General features: G+C 44.3%; 1 protein-coding gene across 5 annotated transcripts in view; it reads right to left on the reverse strand.

Moving 5' to 3' along the window:
* Nucleotides 1-20,960, reverse strand: part of UNK (unk zinc finger) — a 45,100-nt gene that overhangs the window by 9,755 nt on the left and 14,385 nt on the right. For 3 of the 5 annotated variants that reach the window (XM_057378979.1, XM_057378976.1, XM_057378974.1), the window contains exons 2-13: nt 16,495-16,704; nt 14,856-15,032; nt 14,281-14,411; nt 14,008-14,143; nt 11,823-11,940; nt 10,817-10,901; nt 8,853-8,995; nt 7,581-7,628; nt 6,512-6,712; nt 2,342-2,410; nt 1,504-1,678; nt 274-375 (exon numbers count right to left, since the gene is read on the reverse strand). In XM_057378979.1, the coding sequence (XP_057234962.1) occupies nt 274-375; nt 1,504-1,678; nt 2,342-2,410; nt 6,512-6,712; nt 7,581-7,628; nt 8,853-8,995; nt 10,817-10,901; nt 11,823-11,940; nt 14,008-14,143; nt 14,281-14,411; nt 14,856-15,032; nt 16,495-16,704 (1,595 nt within the window). The remainder of the gene's footprint in view (nt 1-273; nt 376-1,503; nt 1,679-2,341; nt 2,411-6,511; nt 6,713-7,580; nt 7,629-8,852; nt 8,996-10,816; nt 10,902-11,822; nt 11,941-14,007; nt 14,144-14,280; nt 14,412-14,855; nt 15,033-16,494; nt 16,705-20,960) is intronic. The other 2 variants (XM_057378978.1, XM_057378975.1) reach the window with 2 other exon arrangements.

A 20,960-nucleotide genomic window follows, 5' to 3' on the forward strand; every position in this document is an offset into this window, starting at 1 on the left:
AAAAAAAAAAGGAAAAAAAAATCAGGCAAGTCCCATTTCAAGAAACATCCCCAAGATACTTGGGCCCAATGGCAACAACTCAGCTCTGCTAGTCAGTAAGGGCAAGCTCTCACTTCAAAGATGCTTAGGGGTTGCCAGAGTTTGTTATTTATTGCTGTTTTAACCAATGTTGTTTTGGGACTGGTTTTAGAGCTTGRTTGGGCTGGCTCCACTGAGGTGACTGGGCAACACTGCTTGGCAGAAGATAAAGAAAGCTCTKTTGCTTTCATGTACCTATCATGATGCCACTCGTGTGGGGCACTGTGCTGCTGTCAAATGTCTTCTCCAGGGCAGCCACTCCGAATTCATTCAGGTCCAGGTCATCCAAGGCAGACTCTGCCAGACACAGAGGTACCAATTATGTTATAAAGGACCAACAACTTCAAGAGATAGGATGGCCCAAAGAGCCTACATGCAGAGGAGCCTGTGCTCTCTATCTCTCAGGGCCCTACTCTCCATCCTGTTCTCAGATGGTTTGGCAGAAGTGTCATGGGCAGCTTTGCAGTTCAGGTTCTTTTACCTGAGCTGCTCTTTTTGTCTCAAAGTATTCCCAAATGGTTTATGAAAATAAAAATCTGATGAGTTAACAGCAGATCCCATAAATCTTCCCCAAACTGCTCTTTTAAGTCTGYCCCTAACACACAGGAACACTGGCTTATGGCATTGTTGGTTCTGGCTTGTGCTTTGTCCCTACTTTCCTGAAGAGCCACTTGGAAAAGAAATACCAGGAGATGGGAACACTGGAAAAATATCTCTGAGGTTCAAAGATAGGGTAAAATAAAGCTTATTAATGCCTGCATATCTATTAGAACATGCCTCATCACTAATGATGATCAATATAATTCCATCCCACACATGCCCACTCATTTCTATTATTATTTTTAACAAATTAGTGAGATCACCTCAGAAACGTTGCATTTAATTAAAAAAAGGRAAAAAAAAGGAAAAAAAAGGAAGAAGAAAAACAGGTGACCAAAAAGCCTGTGCCTATCTAACAGTGACTCCACTCTCTGGACTCTCCTGTTTTCCTTTCTCTTACAGCCTCTGTCCTACACTCTGTGAAGGGCAAGTCCTTACAATCTACCTGATGGTAGCTCTGGCTATAAAATTGTCATTTAGAACTAAGGGGTTGTAACTGTGGAAAATGCCCCTGTGATTTCCTGCCTAGTCCAAGACCTCTTTGTCACTTTGACAAAGCTGAAACTAAGGGCCTTTCACATCATGTGACATTCTGAGTGAGTGGCTCAGAGGCCTTCAGTTGGTCCCGTGGGTGAATTTCATCCAAAATGACCTGCAGGAAACATCAGATGTGTCACAGTCACAGAACAAGCTTCAGGAATCTGCCAGGACTGACAGACACGGAAAGCTGGAGGTCACTGCAACACCCACGTTATTCCAAGTCTCATACCTGGYGATCCATGGCTGAGCAAGCCCTATTTTTGTAAGTGAAAAAGGCAAAGTTACCTATGACAGACTCAACGGTGTCACTGGTAGGGTAGAAGGGAAGGGCATTGGCATTCATGCCTGGAATGCTGCTGGTGCCAGCGGGGCTCGGGGGGGTTGCAGCCAGACTGGAGGTGATACTAGAGGAGATGCTGGATGTCAGTGGGCTACCCACTGGGAGAATGCCCAGGATGTCCTGAAACGAGAGTGTGAAAAGRGAGAGAGGTAGGAAATGAAACATCTTTATAGAGCAATCCCTTTAGAAACACGCAGCAAYGAGCCAAATGCCAGCAGCAAACCTGTTTCCTGCCTGCTTCCAACCTGACAGATGGCTACTGCTACCACTGGGCTGGGGGTGGGGAGAGATTAACAGCTTTTCTTTAATTTCTGTCGACTGTTCTCCATTCCACATCCCCCCCTCCCCAGTATTCTAAASATCTTTCAGGCTGGCCCAGAATTAACTCCTGTGACCCACAGGTTGCATGCAATCACAGCCATGGGCCACACAATCACTCACTCAGTTCAGCACACGACTTAGAACCTGATATTAAATTCCCTTTGCCAAATCCTTGAACTTAGATGACTCCAGAGATCCATTCCAGCTCAATTTTCTGTAATTTGAAGACTCTCCAGCACAGTCCAGCCCTATGAATCTACCCTGAATTCACTCAGGTCTAACTACTCACAAATAACACCTGCAGCAAACCATCCCATCTTCATAAAGTAATCCCTCCAGCTGAGCATCCCTAATGGTGTCTGGACAGTTATTTACTCCCTGCAGAGCTGTCTGGATCCACAGATTTCTCTGTGGTGCTGGAAGCAGTGAGCTGGGTCCAGAGCCMTGCCAGGATTTCCATACCTGTTTGGGCTGTAACAAAGGTTGCTCCTGGCTCCTGTGTTCCAGGGAGTGGGACTTCATTTTTGCTTGCTGCAGCAAAGAAACAAAACAGAACAAAAGCAGAGGGATTATTTAGCAAAATTTAAAATGGCTGGTTGCTGGCTTTGGAGAGGCCATGGAAACACAATCCACTCCTCCCTTGGGCTGCTCAAGGCACAGGAGACTTTAGAGAGAGGGAAAGCACAGCAAACTGAAAAGATTCCAAATAATTTGCTTTCTGCATACCAACACATCACATCTAGAGTTATGCAAAGACTTGTCACAATGACATTTGCCTTTAATGCTGCTGTGAGACCCCTGCTAGCACAAAGCACATCCTAAGAGCCAAGATCAAAACCCAATTGTTCTGCCTTGCTATAACTAACTCATCAGCCCTACTAGCATCTAAAAACCAGAAAGCACCAGAAATGGTGGGAGGCACACTGCATTGTTAAATTATGTAAATATTTTTCAGTTTTGGGAAAATAAAGTATGTAGATTATGTTTTTCCTCTAACTTTTCCAGCTCCCAGCTAGGACTGAAAAGTAAAACAGTGATAACTAACCACTTTTCAAAGCAACATCATCAAAACTGATTTTATAAAAAAATCCTCCCCTCATCCATTAACATAACAGCTCAAAGGCAGAAAACAAGTGAGGCCAAGGCTGTCTGGAATTGCAAAACTGCATGAAAGCCAATGCAACACATTTAGAACCCCACTATCCAGCCTAAAAATTCAGCTAAATTCCAGCATTACAACCTTAAYGGATATCAACTTTCCTGCCCTCTAACATCAGTCAGTTCTGCTGGGGTTCTGTTGGGAAGCACCTCAGGAGYCTGTCAGTGTGTAACAGTCTCTCTGCAGGCCTTGCTCCCTTCCTCCCGTGCTTTGACACACCACAGGAGATCAATCCCACCCTCTGGGCACTGAGAGGCAGCAAAAAAGGGCTGGGAGTCAGCCGTGCTTGTTTACCCACTCTCCAACCCCCACAGTGTGAAACACAGATGTATTCCAGGCATAAAGCACAGTTGATTTTGATCCCAAATCCAGGCAGGCACCATCTCTGCAGGAGACTGAGGAATGATGTACAACAGCAGCACACGAGGCACCACCCTAAGCTGAAGTGGCCTGAACAATCTCATGACAAAGATGAATGATTGCTGGAGAGGGGTGACATAACCAGACAGGCAAAAGAGCAGCAGAATTCCTCCCTTTGGATTTACTTTGTTAAATCATTTTCTCCGCTCAGCTCTGTGCCCACGGGCAGATGGAGAGGTCAAAGCTGGCAGACAGGCAGTTGGGAGATGGGCACAAAGATCCTTCTGCAGTGGGGACTGAWCCCTCACACTTCCCTGAACAACACGTTGACAACACAAGAGCCCAGGCCGGGCTCTATGCGAGAGCTGCRTTCTGTGAGTGCCTCTGTGAGTGTCTGATAAGGCTCCTGCTGCCTGAGCCAGCCCAGCCCTGCCCTGTCTGACACTCCTCCGAACACAGAATGGGCCATCTCAGACGTCAGCAGCTCGGGGAAGGCACACACACAGCCGTGCCCCCACTGAGAGGCTTCCTGCCAACGTGGGGAGCTGGCTCTGCTGCAGTTCAGTCTTACTGGAAGTGCTTTTTTTTTTTTTTCCTTTAAGGAGGAGAAAAGTGAATGTAGTTCCAAGCTAGCACCAATTCCCACTGCCTGGAATTCACACAACACAAGGGAAAAATAGAGCAAACCAAATGTCACCACTGAGGCACTGTCCTTTAGCTCTGAATAACATTAGAAAGGGCACAGAAATTCAAAGGACAGGCTGAAATTCTCCAGCTCGCTCTGCTGCAGTCAGGGAAGAGAACAAGAGACATAAATTATGAGTGAAACTAAATGTTTTCTGACCAGCATGGAACAAACCTACTGTGCTGTGTGTCAGGACTTGGGAACACCTCCTGGTCGTGGCATTCAAGTCCTTCYAGTGCAGCCAGCATTTTTCCAGCTTGCTAAATCTTTTGGGACTTGGGAAAAGTATTTTTAGTTTTAACTGCAGGCTCAGTCTTACCACAAACTATGTGGAATCTATTAAGACAGAAGGTGSATTTTTCATTCTAATAAGATAGAAACTATTTGTGCTATGGGGGAAAATGACAAGCCCATTGCAGAGCTGAGCCAGAGTGTCTCCTCTGATGTTTTCATACAGGAGTTGACAAAGTTAAATGCCTCATTATTGGWCCAATTTACAGGTACACGAGAATCTCTGGTGCCCACTGCAGCCAAAGGGAATTACAGAAGATTTTAAAAAGTAAGTAATTATAGATTAAAGTAAAATTAAATCAAGACACTTATGAGACACCTAATTTTGTCTGTAGAAGCCTAGCATAAGGCAACTGTGATTACTTCTGTCTATACCTTAATAGCTATTTATTCCTATTTAACACAGGTTCTGCTTGATTAAAGCCCCATAATTAAGCAGCTATGTGAATACAGTATCTTTGTAGCACAGATCTGACTTTGGATATAAATGCTCATCATCTGGCCCTCCTTTTAGAAGCCCTGTTCATGCTCCATTCCCTTTCTTCTTGGCTTAGGCTTGCTGCCCATTTTCTCCAAAGCAGGGCCTCCCTGGCACCCTGCCTCTGCTGGCAGCAGACAGGGGTTCTCTCAGTCCTTCAGCTCTGGGTTCACTCCTCCTTTGCAGCAGAGGCCACAGAGAACGAGGACATGTTTTTCCTTTTGTTTCTAAACAACTGTTACAAGCTGCTGTGCCTGCAAGAAGTGCCAGGATCACAGCATGCTCTGCTCTTTACCCCCAAAGACGTRTTGCATCAATTTGCAGTTTCCTAAGGCACATCCCCCTTTAGCCAGACAAAGGGAGCATTGATAAGAGAGCACACATGCATATAGCTTAATCTRGATTTGTCACTGCATCATTTTAATTAGACTAAACAGTGCTCAAGACTGGCCCTATTGCAAAGCTTGGCCATATTTTCCCAAAGCCATAAAAATAAATAAAGCAAAACCCGTGGAGCCTGCTTCTAAATTCAACTGCTTTATGCAAGACCTTGTCTGGATATTTCCACAGTTTTCTCACAGCAGTCCAGGCTCATTAAGACTGACTTCTTTAATGTCACAGACCAGAGTTAAAACAYAGCCAGGCTGAAAGCAGCACTTCTTGTCCTCTCTGTTCTCAGGCAACACAGACCTGGTATTCTTACCCCTTTTTATACTTCTTTCCAAAAGAACTTGTAGGAGACATTTTTGCAGGCACCTCCTCACACAAGTAGCTATTCCCCTCCCCCTAAATCAAGATACAATTACAAACCCAGTGAGAAATAAAAACTGAGACCCAAGCTCTGGTTTGGGCTCTGGCTGGAAGGGATGGTGCAGAGAAACTATTAATTGTWACATCAAGAAAGGAAATTCACAGTAAGAAGCTGAGTGTGGAAAAAGAGATGGAAGAGAATGTTCCAGACCCAGGGAGCAGCATGAATAAGGCATGAGACCAGGAAGAACATTGAGGGAACAGCAAGGCAAGACTGGGATATCCGAAAGGGAAAAGAAGGAATGTGATTAGGAGGTGTGGGCTGGGTAATATTCAGAGGGTTCTTCAAATAAGAATGAGGAATTGTTATTTAATACAGAAGCCACAAGAGAGAGTGAAGGATCAGAATGGCACAGCCAGAGAAGAAAGAGACAACTAACATGRCATTTTTAACACACCAGAGGAATGGTGAAAACAGAAGACAAACCAAGTAATGGAGATCAAGGTAAGAGTTTGGAGAGGGAAGACAGATGGAAGGATGAGTTTCCATAAGACAATAGAGCAAAAGACACAGCAATTCTTGGCAAGGACCTAAACATGGAAAATGAAAGCAAGAAGTGATGTGGGAAGCTACCCAGGGTCAACACAGGAGAGAAGTTGTGAGGGGTTAGGAAAACAAGCAGCAGCTTGACTTCTACAAACTGGGTGTGTGATGGCAGCAAGGCAGATGAGACCAGATGTGAAATGGAGGAGTCTGAAAACAACAGCAGACATCCAAAAACTGCTCATGAGAACAGTGCTTTCCCCCACTTTTGTTCCATCAGAAATAAAAACCCATTCAAGCTGGACTGGGCAATCTCTCATCCTTCCTCATCCCCCCAACTCTTCCAGACAATATTCCCCACTAACCTGGCATTTGAAACTCTTCAAATACTCGGCCCCCACCTGATCTTCTCGCTCAAACCCCGGTGCTTTCTTGTAGCTGCCAGCTGCTGTGACTGAGTCTGGAGGAAAACCAATGGTCTCCAAGCTGTGGGGCTTCCCAATGGCACCAGGAGGAGACCCACATATATTAGATGGGCTTCCAAGACTGCTGTTCCTACAAAGAATCTAACAGAAGGAACGAGAGTCAGCAAAGTACAGCCAGACAGCAGGAACCACTCAGAGAGAGGCATCCATGGAGRTGCTCAATCACTTCACTGTTTGTAGATTGATTACACTGACAGCCAACACAACCAACACAAACTTCCATTAATTAAAAAAATAGGAAAACTGRATTTATGCAGTCCCACAATTGTGGGTTTATTGCTGTTACTCTGGAGTTCAGTTTTGTACAATCCAACCTACAGCTCTTGTGACATTTATTCTTTCTGAGGCCTCAGAGGTGACTGACCAGGTTCCCAACCTGACCATAACTCTCTCCTCTCTCCTTAGGCTACAGGGGATCCTGCCTGACCCTGGGTAGTGGTGTGGAACCTGGAAAGGTGCTGTGGCAGTCAGAACAACCAGGCAYAGCTGAGCTATATGTAATACTGTATCTTCTGCTTTCCAGTTGGAAATCTCAAAGTTTTAATGCAGACACAAGTCAAGTATCRACAGCTGCATTAAAAAAAAAMCAATGATTTCCAACACTTCCATTCTTCAGACTAATATCAGGGATCACAATCACATGCAACAAGGCTAGTTTTGCACTGTAGATGAAGCYACAGACAGCAGCAAAGGAAGCTTGAGTTTTAAAGAATGTGTCCACCTGGATGAATGCAATTATCCCATTTCTCTGGGACAGGAAATTATCTGCCTGCCCTGGCAAGCACAACTGTGCTTCAGACATCACAGATTTTAATGTGGCACAGTCTGGGCTGGCATTAGGAAAAAAAAAAAAAAAAAAAGAAGGAGCAGCCTACAATGTTTTGAGTTTATTTTTATACAGACATTCTGCTGTCCACGCTTCCCTACAGTTGCAAAGATAACTACTCACTGTGGTGGAGGTGGGGCTAGTTGGCAGAGTTCCTGATTTATTCCACACCTACAGTACAAATACAAAACAGAACAGGCCACGTGAGGCTGGCTGCTACAGGGACCTTCTTCTCTGATTAATTCATCATGTAAAATGATCACCAGCAAAGCCATATTTGTTTGCAAGCTACATGCAGATGCCCTGTGGAGTGATGAAGTCACAGACAGACATGTGTTGCCGTTTGGCACATATCCAAGGATTAGGAAAGACTGTTTAAAAGACTAAGAGCTTGAGATAGACAAGACCTAAACAGTCTGAAAGTGGGAGATATCTTCAACTGCCCTGCAGTTTTCAAAGAATTTAAACAACACCTTCAAAAGAGGAAGGGGCTTTGGTTTTTACTGCTTTCCACAGTGTGATTTAATAAGAGACAATATTATGTCCAGATTTTTCAACATCTGTTTGGAATTCTACCTGCAATCAAATTCAGGGTAACTATGAACTGTTAGGTTGGCTCAAACACAGCCAWTTCTCTTTCCAAAGAGAGGGAATAAAATAAAACAGAGGTCCTAGATGAGTTCACCTCATTCTGACCAGTTTCAAATGAGTTAAACTCACATCATTTTACCTKCTCAAAATCTCAGCCAACCATTTGAAAGGTTACACACCTTATCAAGTGCAGTGCAAACAGGAAAGACTTAACAAACAAAAAAAAAAGCTAAGTAAAAATGAAGTCTAACATTCCATGGGTTTCCTATTTGACTCTGAGTATCTGTTCAGCATTCAGACACCTCCTTTCTTGTATGGACAACTAACCACCAACAACCTGGGGCATTACTGAAGCAAATCCCAGAGTTTAACCATCTCCAGCAGTACAAGAGGGAGGAAACTAAGGATATCCTATAATGCAACACACATTATACAAAGGGTAAGGCTCTGAGATTACATATGTAAACAAACTCAATTGTAGTTATGTAGAGGTTGCTGGCTCACAGCCTTTAATTACAGCTCTTGGAAGCAAAGCCCAAATATGTACCTCCAGACAGGAAGGAGTTGGACTTCATGTGCAGATGTATTCCACTTTCCTGAAAGTACATCAACAAACCCTGCACAGACAGGAAGGCCTGGAATTTTTATAGGTGAGAGGACAATAYTAAAGCCACTGAATGTATGTTTCCAAAAAATAGATCCCTCTGACAAGCATTTGGATACTTTTCTTGGGAGAAAGAAAAGTGACTCAGAGAAACACAGATTTGCACAATATGGACAAGGCTCCTCCACAGGGCTACATACATTGCTAAGGTCTGGGGCATGTGGACTGGAAGGGCTGACTGGAACAGAGTCCCCAGCAGCTGAGGGCATGTACATCACTGGTGCTGTCTGGGTGGGGCTGGACACGGCCGAGGATTGCTGCAAATCTTCACTGAGCGCGGGCTCTGCAGAGACAAAGCACAGGGAACACCACTCAAAGCAGGGCAACTGCACCAAGCATGAGACATTTAGGAACAAGAATACCCAGATATTCCTAACAGAAAAAGTATTCCACAAGCACCTATTTATAAATATAGAAGTAAGCAGAAACCTTATTTGGCAGATGGCTACTGCTTATCTAATATTTCTCATGTTATTACTGCCATCACAAACACACTGTGCTGTTCTTTAGTTCATTAATGCTGCTCCAAAATTATCTTCCCTGGATGGATTGCGTGTTATTCATTCAGCTCTCTTGAACTKAGCAGAGTTTCTTCCTTTGCTAGGTACAGAGTTGATGGGTGCATTATAATTAGCTGAGGGAGTTAAGTTTCCATCTGTGCTCAGCATAAAACATTACCAAAAAAGAGTGGCACTGGTTTGGAAGGTAAAGCAGAGATGATGTATATTTGTAAGATTTACCTCTAACACAACTCATCATCTTTACAAAAACTACTGAACTGACACTACATCTGYATTTCAATCTCTTTAAAGTGCAGGTTTCAACACATTTCTTGCTATTAATCAGCAAAACTCAGGCTAAGAGTAGATACAATAAATAGACTTCCGTTATTTTAACTGAATTAGGCACTCAAGTGTTCACCTTGCTAAGGAAGGACTAAAAGATACAACTCCTAAGACAGCATAAGAAATCATCAAGTTGGAATGACTTAAGTGCCACAGAATGTTATACCAAGTGATGTAATATCAAATGTAGCAATCTTATTAGGAATAAGGCATCCCTAAACAAAAATATTATGTTATACCCAAGGAAGTTGGCTAAACACTGTTTCTTTATCAAGATTTCATTTCCTAAAGCTTGCTGGATCCCACTGTGTAGTTGCACTGCTGTGTTTTGGGCCATTACAGCCCACAGCTCCAGCTAWAATTACTGCTTGTCAACAAGGCTTCCTATAAAAGGAACTGCATAACCTGTAGGGAATTTACTCTCCCCATTCCTTGTCAAAGGCAGCAATTACTAATTCCCTCATTTACAAAGGATAATCAAATAACAAAGAGATTTTCTCAAGGCCATGTAGTGAGTCAGTATCAGAACCAATCTAGYGAGTAACCTGCTCTAATTGTTGCAAATTCAGCAGTGAGATTGCAGTGTAGCAGCTGAGGAGGAGCCCTAGGACAGGAACTAACCATTATTTATGAATGKTAGGATCACCTGTATGTAGAACTTCCACAAAGAAAACAGCAACTCTAGTTTATAGTTGATTAAAGTGAGGATTGAAATAATGCCCTGTAAGTCASGGAGCTATTGAGAAAAGAGGATTTGAGATAAAGCAGTAAAAAAAAAAAAGGAGCATGCTTTTTTCCTCTAACCTGACTTAAAGATTTAAACTCTAAGTAAAACTTCATAAAGAGTAAAATAGCATTTTTTTAAATGGATCAATAAATTATCTATAATCAGCAATTCTATCCTCAGCTTTTTAAGACACAACGCTTGGCAATTTAGTTAGAACAGGTTATCCATGTATAGAAGAGAAACATTTTTCTCCATTTCCATCCTCCTGAAGTGACACACAGAACTGAGCAGGTGAGAGGGAACAGAGGCAGATCCTYCAAGAGACACTGCAGTGAGAGCTAAAGGCTGAGTCCTACAGACCACCTACTGCCTCCAGCTCTGCCAACACCTCCCACACCAGCACAGTTCCACAGAAATCAGAGTTAACCCTTTGCAGCAGCTCTAGTTTTGCAGCCCTATATTCAAACTCTCTTGGTTTGAAGCCCTCCACAGCTCACRTATCCAGGAAAGATGAGAGAAGTAGTGCACGTACGTTCTACGTGTGCAAAGGCACAGAAGGGTCCTCGGGGACAGCTGCCAGACTGCTGCATATCATTGCATTTGGTGGATTTGTAGATCTAAGGGTGGGAAAAATAAAAAAAAAACCAAAACAAAATCAAACAGAAATTAACAACAAATAACAATGACCACCAGGTACAGAAGTACAATGAAGAAACTCAACAGCAAGGTAGGGACACAGAGAAGAGGTGCAAAGGCCAGCAGAGTTCAGGGTGACCATTTCAGTGCTTTGCTTCAAAGAAAGGAAAACCCCTTACAGTTCTGGAAACACCAAAATATGCCCATCACAGCTAGAGCTCACCCAGAGACCAACCCACCACACACCAGCTCASCCAAAGGTCACCATCTGCCATGAAGTCCCTCAGTCTCACTGGAAGCTCCATGGACATTACAAATGGCAAAAGGTAGGAAACAGCTGACAGAYGACAGCACAGAAAGTTGCAGCCACGTGTTTGCAAGGAAAATAACAAACCATTGACAAGGACTGTAGCAAATGGGTTATTCCCTTTCCCCCCAGTTTGACAGGCGGTGACAATGGTTACTGTGCAGATACGGGCCCCACAAAGCTTTTCAACACTGTAACATGAAGCAGACTAGGAAAAGGTCTTAATTACACTTTCTGTAAGGATATTGGAATGCTCTGGGCATGTTCACAGCTAAGAGCTCGGTGGTGCTTTGTGCTATCAACATGAACCACAAACTCTTAGTCAAGGAAACAGATGCTGTTTGCAGACCCACATCGTGCTTTCCAAAGGACACCCACACGTGAGACTGCTCCTACACTTGAGTTTCCCCCACTTTSCTTACCTCCTCCCATACTCTGTCAAGAGCTGAATTACAGCTTACTCCCAACATGCAGCTTCTCTGGATCCCAGGGCCACWCTACAAGCAGCCCACATCCTCCCCCACCTGGCACAGCAATTTACTTTGTAAGACTGGAWTGCTTTTGATTTCTAAATGGAGTGAGGAGGTTACTGTACCTCTGGATGGAATTGCTGTTCTGTGCGAGTGTGGCAGTACTGGCAGGAGTCTCCATTTTCACACTTACTGGGATCTCCCCACTCGTCCCCGTGTTTCACACTGGGACACGGCGAAGATCTGTGGAAAGAAGGCAACAGGAGAATGCATCAGACTCACAGATGTGCTCTGAGCTTTGATTACTTTAGCAAGTGGAGGGAGGTGATTCTCCCCCTCTGATCCCCTCCTGGAGCAYTGCATCCAGCTCTGGGTCCCCCAACACCAGAATGACATGGACCTGTTGGAGCAAGGCCARTGAAAGCCAGGAAGGTGCTCAGAGATGTGGAGCTCCTGTGCTCTGGAGAAGGCTGGGAAAGCTGGGGGTGCTCAGCCTGGAGAAGAAAAGGCTCCATGGAGACCTTAAAGCCCCTTCCAGTGCCTGCAGGGGCTCCAAGAGAGCTGGAGGGGGACTTTGGACAAGGGCCTGACATACCAGGACAAGGGGRATGGCTTTAAACAAAGAATAGGTTTMGATTAAATGCAAGSAGAGTGAGGGYAGGGAGGCCCTGGCACATATTGCCCAGGGAAGCTGTGGCTGCTCCATCTCTGGAATWGTTCAAAGCCAGGCTGGATGGGSCTTGSAGCAACCTGGTCTARTGGAAGGTRTCCCTACCCATGGCAGGGGGTGGAACAAGATGGGCTTTAAGGTCCCTTCCAACCCAAACGATTCCATGATGTTAAAATTCCTCAGCTGGGGGCAGATTTGGCTGCCCACCCTCAACTGTACAATCTGCTTGGCTGCTGCTGCTGCCCCAACCCCCACCCAGCCACTGTTGCATCTTTTCTCCCTTCTTCCAATTTCCCAATGAAAGAAACATGGCTYAATTCTCCATTTGAAACCAAATACAACTTGAACTAGCGTAACAATATTAGCAGCTGATATGATTAGTGTCAGAGACTCTGGGTCTGGTTTCTGTTTTGGAACTGCACCTTCATAGAAAGCTAAGAAGTTAATTGGCTAATCCTAAAACACATAATACCCTTACAGCAGTATGTTTCCAGGTTTATAGTGTGGCCATGTGGAAAAGAGGCTGAGTCAGGTCACTAGGGAAAAGGCAAGTCCRTTTTCTTTCTCCCAGCCAGGAACAGTTCCTTTTCCCAGATCTGAATTTTTGCYGTGACCTACTTCCCCTGCTCTTTATGCTCTTAACCATTCCCTCAAACAACAGCAGAGGGAAGCAGATAGCAGCACCAGCACAGCCACATCAGCTGGGGTGTGGAAAACACAGGAGTGAGAGAGAGCAGGAGCAGAGAAGCTTTCACCTCTTCCCTTCCCAAAGGGCCCAGGCAGGGGTAGAAAGCATACAGCTGCTGCCTCAAGACTGCCCTAGTGGTTCTATTTCTCCTTAAAGTGCTGCAATTAACATTCCTTCACTTTCTGTTTAATTTCTTTTTAAATATGGAATTTCAGTGCCAATTCAAAAATTTCTGTGAATAYTGGGGGTGGGGAAGAGAAGAGAGAACATCCCTGGTATTTTCTCTCCTGGCTTTCTGGTCCGCTCCTGTGTTTTTCAAAAAGGAACTAAGGAAAAGCCCCACTGAGACCACAACAAAAGCKCTGTTGTGTTGGAGGAAATGAGGGCCTATAATTTGGATGAAATGCGTTCAGGGAGACACAGCACACTGAAAAATGCAGCGACAGCTGAGTGACAGGACACCCTGGTGCCTGAAAAGCAGAGCCTTKAGCAGCTGGTTAGGAATGCACGTCCAGCTACAGTCCCTCCTCATGATCCCCATCACCAGGCACTCACAACAAGCAGCCTGATGGTTCTGAATCCTTTACCATGAAAACACTGTTGAGGGGGTTTGTTTCTAGATGGGGATTAAAACTTTCTTTTGTTTTCTCTTCCCTGCACTGCTTTCTAAGGCAGAGATGGTAAGGGAAAGCCAGACACAGGCTCTCTTTGCTGTATTAGAGCTGTAACATGATTTAACAATTAATTTAGTAGAGTACTGGTTAGTAGACACAKGAAAACTCCTTGTTTAGTTTGTTATCTTTCTGCTAGGAAGAAATAACAGTCCATCACATCTCTCAGTATACGACCTGGAGAAACAACTATGTAGGCTCAAAATCCTGCCTCCTTCACCATAGATTTCCAATACCCTGCACCACTCAGCTGGGGAGTAAAATATCCAGGACCACTGTACCTGTATTTGTGTTTTCTTGGACTTCTTCTTCTGTCTTTGCTATTGTGGTAGTAGGGACAGGCATAACCCTGGCGACAGAGCCGGGGAGGTTTCTTACATTGCTCTGTCTTGTAATTTCCCAACACATACGTTGTATCTGCAAAAAAAAAAMAAAAMCMATTAATCAAGAGACACGACCATGATCTATATTCACTACAGAAAAGTTTCTGACAGGAGCAAACACTCCACACAGACCAAAGTTTCCCAGCCCCACAGGCCCTCAGTGACACTCACCTTGCCACCTTGGCTCCTCACTGAGTATTTTCTCTATCATGGCATGGCTGGCAGCGACCGCAGACTGACCCTCGATGCCTCCTTCAGACGTTGTCTGACCATTCTGTAAAGCCTCCATCGCCTGAAGCTCTCTTCAGGGACAGAGTTAAATGAACAAACAGACTGAGCAGAGGAAGAGTCAGATAAATGTGTATAAAAACTGACATACTGGAGCATTTGCTAAGTGGGTGCATTTCAGCCATGCATGTTTTGTCAGAACATCTTTAGCTGAACAGCAACTGCAAAAAAAAAAAAAAATCTTCATTCCCTGGGAATTCCAGATGCACTGTTTTGGCCCCTTCCATGAGATTCCAAAGCGTGATCCCCTCCCCCATTTTGAGAATCCTCCCTGGAGGTTTTTTACATTTGCCTTATTAGGAAGCGATATCTTGCCATCGCTTCACTTCAGGCTGAAGCAGTACYGTCCTTCAGCCATCTCACTTCTCACTTGGGTACAGAAATTACCTTTTCCATCGTCTCCCTTGTCATTTGGGTACAGAAATGACCTTTTCCTAGGAGTCTCAAGCTCGACTCACCTGATGTCATACACGGGCGAGCGCAGGTCGTGGGGCCCATGGGCGAAGGCGCAGTGGACTCCGTTCTTGGTGCAGTTTCCCTTGGAGTCTGTCTCATGGATGCAGATTCCAGTTTTGTAGTAGCGCAGGTGATATCTCCTCTCTGTGTCTCCAGTAGTTCTATGCAAGAAGGGACACCTGAAGAAGGAAGAGGGGAGGAGCAGATGAGGTTTAATCACACGGGCAAGGGATTCAACCCTACCAGGAGACGCTTTGCTGATAGAAGATGCTGCAGTTGACACCACCTTTGCTAAATCTGYCCCTTCCCTTATGCTGTGCCTTCCAACACTTCAGAGAACCCCCAACCTGTCATTGCACAGGATATAAGAGTTTCCCTCCCTAAAAAACAACTGGATTATTAATCCAGCAGTGCTTTATTATTCCGGATGAATGGCTGCCAGGGATCTGGAAAAGAGCAAGGACACAGGACGAGGAAGGAGAATTACAACACTACCATTTYAACTTGAGTATTGTTTCCCTTCTTAGGCAGAAAAACAATCTACACTGAGAAATAAACCTGAAAAATAACAAGATGGAATGGGCAAAATTGAGATATTGCAGCATGAAACTAAAATACAAATCAGCAAAGGTTCCTAGCTGACAACAGCTTTCATTCACTGAGTGTGAGCCAGGTATCTGGTTGATACCAGGGGTCTAGAAGTCAAAGCCCAYAAACAACCCATTTCCAGTTCCTTCCAAGATCTCTTGTAACAAGGAAAAAYGTATTGTAACCAAAGCCTCAGGCCTGAAGGACTATTCTGCTGTAGTCGCAAAAACTTTACTTAACAGGGTTGAAAAAAAAAAATACCATTTTGCCAGTAAATTGCATTTTTGTATGTTTATACTGGCACCACAAAAAGGAACTGAAATTCCATCTTTTTACAACAGCTCTCTATAAAACATTTTCCATATTTGACCACRGTTTGGCTACATTATTTATCCTATATCTGTCACATGGCTAAAGCTATATTGTATATTGCTGGGTTAACCCCTTAACTGCTGGGGCTGCCACACGCACCAGAGAAACATTTGAGGTTTTGCCCCAATTAAACTTACTGCAGTCACGGAGGGGAGAACACCCAAAAAACCCAAACTCTTCCTCATTCTGGTTAACTCTTGGTTCTCTACTGGCTTCTTAAAGGTTCAGGAAGACAAAATAACCTGATATGATTAAAAAAGCTGGGACAGATAACTTGGGGGGCAGAGGGGAGGACAAAGCTCCTTAATCTGTGAAACACTAAGTTACTCTGTTAGAGAGCACGAGCTTCGAGTCAGGGATTTAGAGAACACAGTGTTTCCAAACCCATTTGTCACTGAGCTGTTTTTCCCACCTCAACTTTGGTGGAGATGCAGAGGCTCACAAGGGACAGTGAGTTCCAAGAGCTGAACTCCCATGTAAGTCACCCTCAGTATTGTCTCTGCAGCAGGCCTGSAGCACGCAGGCTGCTATTCCAGATTTTACATCTGGTCTCATGTTACGTATGTGACAAAGCTGCTTTACTGCTGACTTGCCTCATCTCTACAAGAACCGGCTGGAATCATCACCTGGCCTGATCCCAAAAGCCTAATGCCTGAAAAGCAGGGTGCAGCCTTTACTCACTCATCTCCTTCGGGGCAGATTCCCGTGGTCTCGTCATACTTGGTGCAGTAGATGTCGGGGCTGTAGTTGAAGGTGCCGTCACGGCGGCGGATGGACCTGCGCCGGCGCTGGTTGACAAAGTGCCAGTGGAAGCAGGTGTAGGGCCGGTGCTGAGTGCACTTGTGCTGCACGAACAGAGGGCACTGCTCCGTGCGGAACTCCTTCAGGTACCTGCAGGGAATGGCACATCAGCCAGGGCGAGATCCAATCACCCAGAGAGCCATATCCAGCACCGCATCCACCCCGAGATGCTGGCTGTGCATCCCACACCCTCCCGCTTCCCCTCCCGGGATGGAGGCTGGAACCCGCTGCTGTTTGTAATGGCAAGATATCCATTACATACTGGAATGTAACAAGAGCTGAAATCACTTTCTGTCGGGATCSTTTTGAAGAGGCTTTTCATGAGCTTAGGAAACAGTTTGTGAGAAAATAGAACTCTTAAGTACTTTYCTATCCATTTCTAAATCTGCGACCTGTCTGGGCAAAAAGGGGTGTGCTTCCTTTATGCTCAGTTGAAAAAAAAACCAACAGGAAAAAAAACTCAAATAAAATACAGTTCTTTGAGCCGCATTTAAAGCTTCAAGTTACAGAGAAAGAAAGCTTTTTAAAAGATTGTTTCATGCCTTATGCTCCTGGTTTAGCTCTACAGACTACATGATCAACTATGAAATAAAAATTAATCAATTTCTATTGCAATTGTGGGAATTCGGGGTACACAATTTCTCTGASTACATGATCAACTATGAAATAAAAATCAATTTCTCTTGCAATCGTGTGAATTCAGGGTACACAATTTCTGACTACATGATCAACTATGAAATAAAAATTAATCAATTTCTCTTGCAAGCGTGTGAATTCAGGGCTCAGTCTTGAAAAGTGGGATAACTATCCTCAAACTCCCACATGTTTATGTTGCTTTAATTTTAATATGTAATTCCCTGAAAGTACATGGCTTCTTTTATCCCGAGAACTAAAGAAGTCACAAGCTTTTATTTGTGACACTAATAACAGTCTCTAAACCCAGATTGTAGAGGATTACAAAATGGTTTAGATCAACATAATGATCTGACTGTGATCTGTGTGTAGGTGCTTACAAAATCCACGCTGCTGAAACCCACGGGCTGCCCTGTATTTACAGGGAACATCCAAACAGCTCCAGGAGCTCAGACCCCAATCCCACCAGGTTCAGCCTCAGAGACACATCCAGGCACAAGGCAGAAAATCCAGAGCATTCTGGTCTCTTACGCTTAGAGGTTAGTGTAAACAGCGAGGACCAAGATTTGTAGGTCACAATAAAAATGCGAGTATTCTGCTGGAAGCAACAGGGTGATATAACAGCAGATTCGGACTCATTTTAAACTGCGTATGTGACTCTGAGGCAACAAAAAGGAGTGTAGGAATTTGTCTAGCATTCACTGCCATGTCAGAGAATCTTTATCTCCTGTTTCTAAATAAACGGAAAGATGTCTGATGCCCAAAGATGTATTTACAGATAATATCACCGTGCGAGGCTCTTTCCGAAAGCGACATCTGTAAATAAAGCCTCCTTTCCTCTTTTACCCTGGCTGAGGAGAAAGCCTCAGGAAAATGCACAAATTCAACCAAAGTGGTTTCATTTGTTTGCTATGAACAGAGAGTATCGGTGGCAAGGGCTTTCCTACATTGGATTTTGCAAGYATGAAAGGATAAAAGCTCTTCCTCTTCTTCAACTTCTAAATACGTGAGATTTGCAGGTTCCACTGCTTGGGATCTGCGAATGCCCGGGGCTGGAAGCCTCTGCAGCCGGCTGTAAGCCCTTCTCTACCCAAGCCCATCTGTCCCCTGCAATCCAGGGTGGCTGGAACAGTATCTGCACTGGGGCCCGAGGCTTAACAGCAGAAAAACCAGAGCCAGCTGCAGAAACAGGTCTGCTTGGTGTAGGTGAGGGCTAACAACATCACTTTGCTTCTTTCCACTGTTCAAAATCCAGCTCCATTCAAATGGAGATCCCTACTCCAGCCACAGCAGCAATTCATCTGGAAACYGAAGGCTGCAGTAAATTCATCCATTCTTCAAAAGCTTTCCAAGCCAAGTTGGACCAAGCAATTGCAGAAGGTGGAATTYCACAAACTATTTTATCTTATCAGCACACTAAGGAGAGCTGGAACAAAAGTGACCGCAACATTTTGGTTAGAAAGTCAATTAAGTAACCTCAAGCAGRATGATGTTTAGACTGCTGTCCACAGAGGATACATTCATCAAGCAGTCACTTCCACTCACACCTCTCTACATAGACCTTAGAGACACGAGATTTGGGATATTCCCATTTTATACATGGACAAACTGCAACACAGCTGTGTACAAGGTATCACACAGCAATCGGAATCCCAGACAAAAATCAAGAGCATTTTAACTCCTCCATCCTCACCCAGTGCTGGGCCTAAGTTCAAGAGAAGCACCCTGAGCCTCCTGAGTGTTGTGGTAAGTAAGGGGAGATAGCAGGCTTACACAACTTGGGTATCGAGCCCAGTGCTCCAGACTTGCAGTGATAGGCACAAATTAAACACTTAAAAATCCTAGAACTTAACAACTCCACAATCAGCTGAGCTGATGCTGCTTCCCTTTAGCAGGGAAGCTTAAAAATGTACACACTGACAAGGGATTTTGGTCTCTAGTGTCTCAATTGTTGCTGAAGAGCATTTGAAAATTAATTGCATTTCATGATTGGCTAAACTCTCCGGAGAAACATTTATTATAATGTAAACGAGAGATAATTACATAAGTAAGTGGTTCACCTGAAAAGTGTTTAACACCTAACTTGCTTCATCAGAAAGTCATTCTTTAATGCTCTCTATTAAATAAATGATGTCTCACTCTTCATTTCAAACCAAGTCCTGCAAACAGGTACCACTGAGCTCTACAGACATTAATGGTGCACAATCACCCCTGCCACAGACCCAGCCAGAGGAGAGGGCAGTTGTCACATTAACTCAGTCATTTCAAGCCTTTCAATCACTGCTTTGGGTTTTCCTTTTTTTCCAAGCCACTACAAACGTTTTAAATCACTCTCCTCCACAATAGTCTGGATGGTAAATTGCCTTACAGCCCTTTATTTTYTTGATCCATGAAGTGAGTTTTGGGTCCTCTGGGAGAACACGGACCACTCAAACAGCCACTTTGTATTAAAATATATAAAAGGCATCTAAACCACACGTGTTTCAGGAACACAGAGAGGATACAGAGCCYGCACCACCGCAATGTGATGTCTCACAAAGCAGAAAGCCATTAATATTTCAGGAGCCTCTTTGCAAGGGCTCTAAACAAAACACAGAGAACACTGTCATGACAGATCTTTCTGTCATGGTCATGGTCTCTTCTGTCATGGTGTCAATGGTCTCTGTATTTTTTTTTCCCACAACAGCTGAAAAAAGGAATTTTTGAACGACCCTCAAAGCTGAAAACATGTTGATAACTGGGGTCCACATTTCACAGTGTGTCAGCCAAACGCTGTGGCTGCACAGGAAGAGGAAATCCAGTAACGATAACTTGCATTTCTCAACYCGTCTCAGGAAACTCTACAGCCCTCACAGGAGGGGCAGAAGAATTATTACCCCTATTTTATATTGGAGCTACTTCCATATTTATTTTGTAAAAAAGRAAAGCGAGTACATGTCATATTTTCAAACCCATATAATTTTTAAGAAGTGGAAASCACATAGCACTGCCTTCTGATACAACATTAACGTGAACAGCAACTCTCAAACTCCTGGAGGAAATGTTATCATTTATGAGCCCAGTAAACAAAGACGAACACAATTCTAAACAAATAGGACAAGACTGGCCAGAACAATGCAGATCAAAGTCCCCAGGCTGAGCTCAACTTGCTGTCAAACAGGATGGACGCTACTGCAGATGGAAGCTCTTTTCCCTAGGAAAACAAGAGGAGAGGTTCTYGGAGTAGTTTTAGGAACTCCCAGAGACTGACAGGAGCAGCAAAGCATTAGAAAAACCCCAATGCTGCTTTGCTGAAATTCCACTTCCTCTGGGATGAGGGATGGGCAGTGATTAGTCTGCAATAATTTACATTGGTGGGGAGCAGCTTACTGTCTTTAATTGCCAGCAGCAGCTCGACTCTCCAGGGCAGGGCAGCAAGTGTTTGTTTACTTGTGCAGCTTGCAATTGCAGGAGTTCCCCTCTGCCCTGGAGGAATGGAACAGGAACCTGCTCCAGGAGCTGCAGGGAAAAAGATGACTAGAGTGGGGGAAGAAAAAAAAAGCTAAACCTAGAAAGGAGGAGAGAAAAAAACAAACAGAGAACCCAAGAAGAAATTCTAACCTAGAAGTTTCATTCCTATCCTCCACAAAGGAGGAGCTGTGCTCCCTCCTTGCCTGCTGGTGCAGAGATCTCATTTTTCTGCAGCTTTTCTGGTTCACACTGGTGTGCTCAAG

This window comes from Malurus melanocephalus, unplaced genomic scaffold (assembly GCF_030028575.1).
Source record: "Malurus melanocephalus ecotype Western Australia unplaced genomic scaffold, MMel_1.1 scaffold_381, whole genome shotgun sequence".
Taxonomy (NCBI): domain Eukaryota; kingdom Metazoa; phylum Chordata; class Aves; order Passeriformes; family Maluridae; genus Malurus; species Malurus melanocephalus.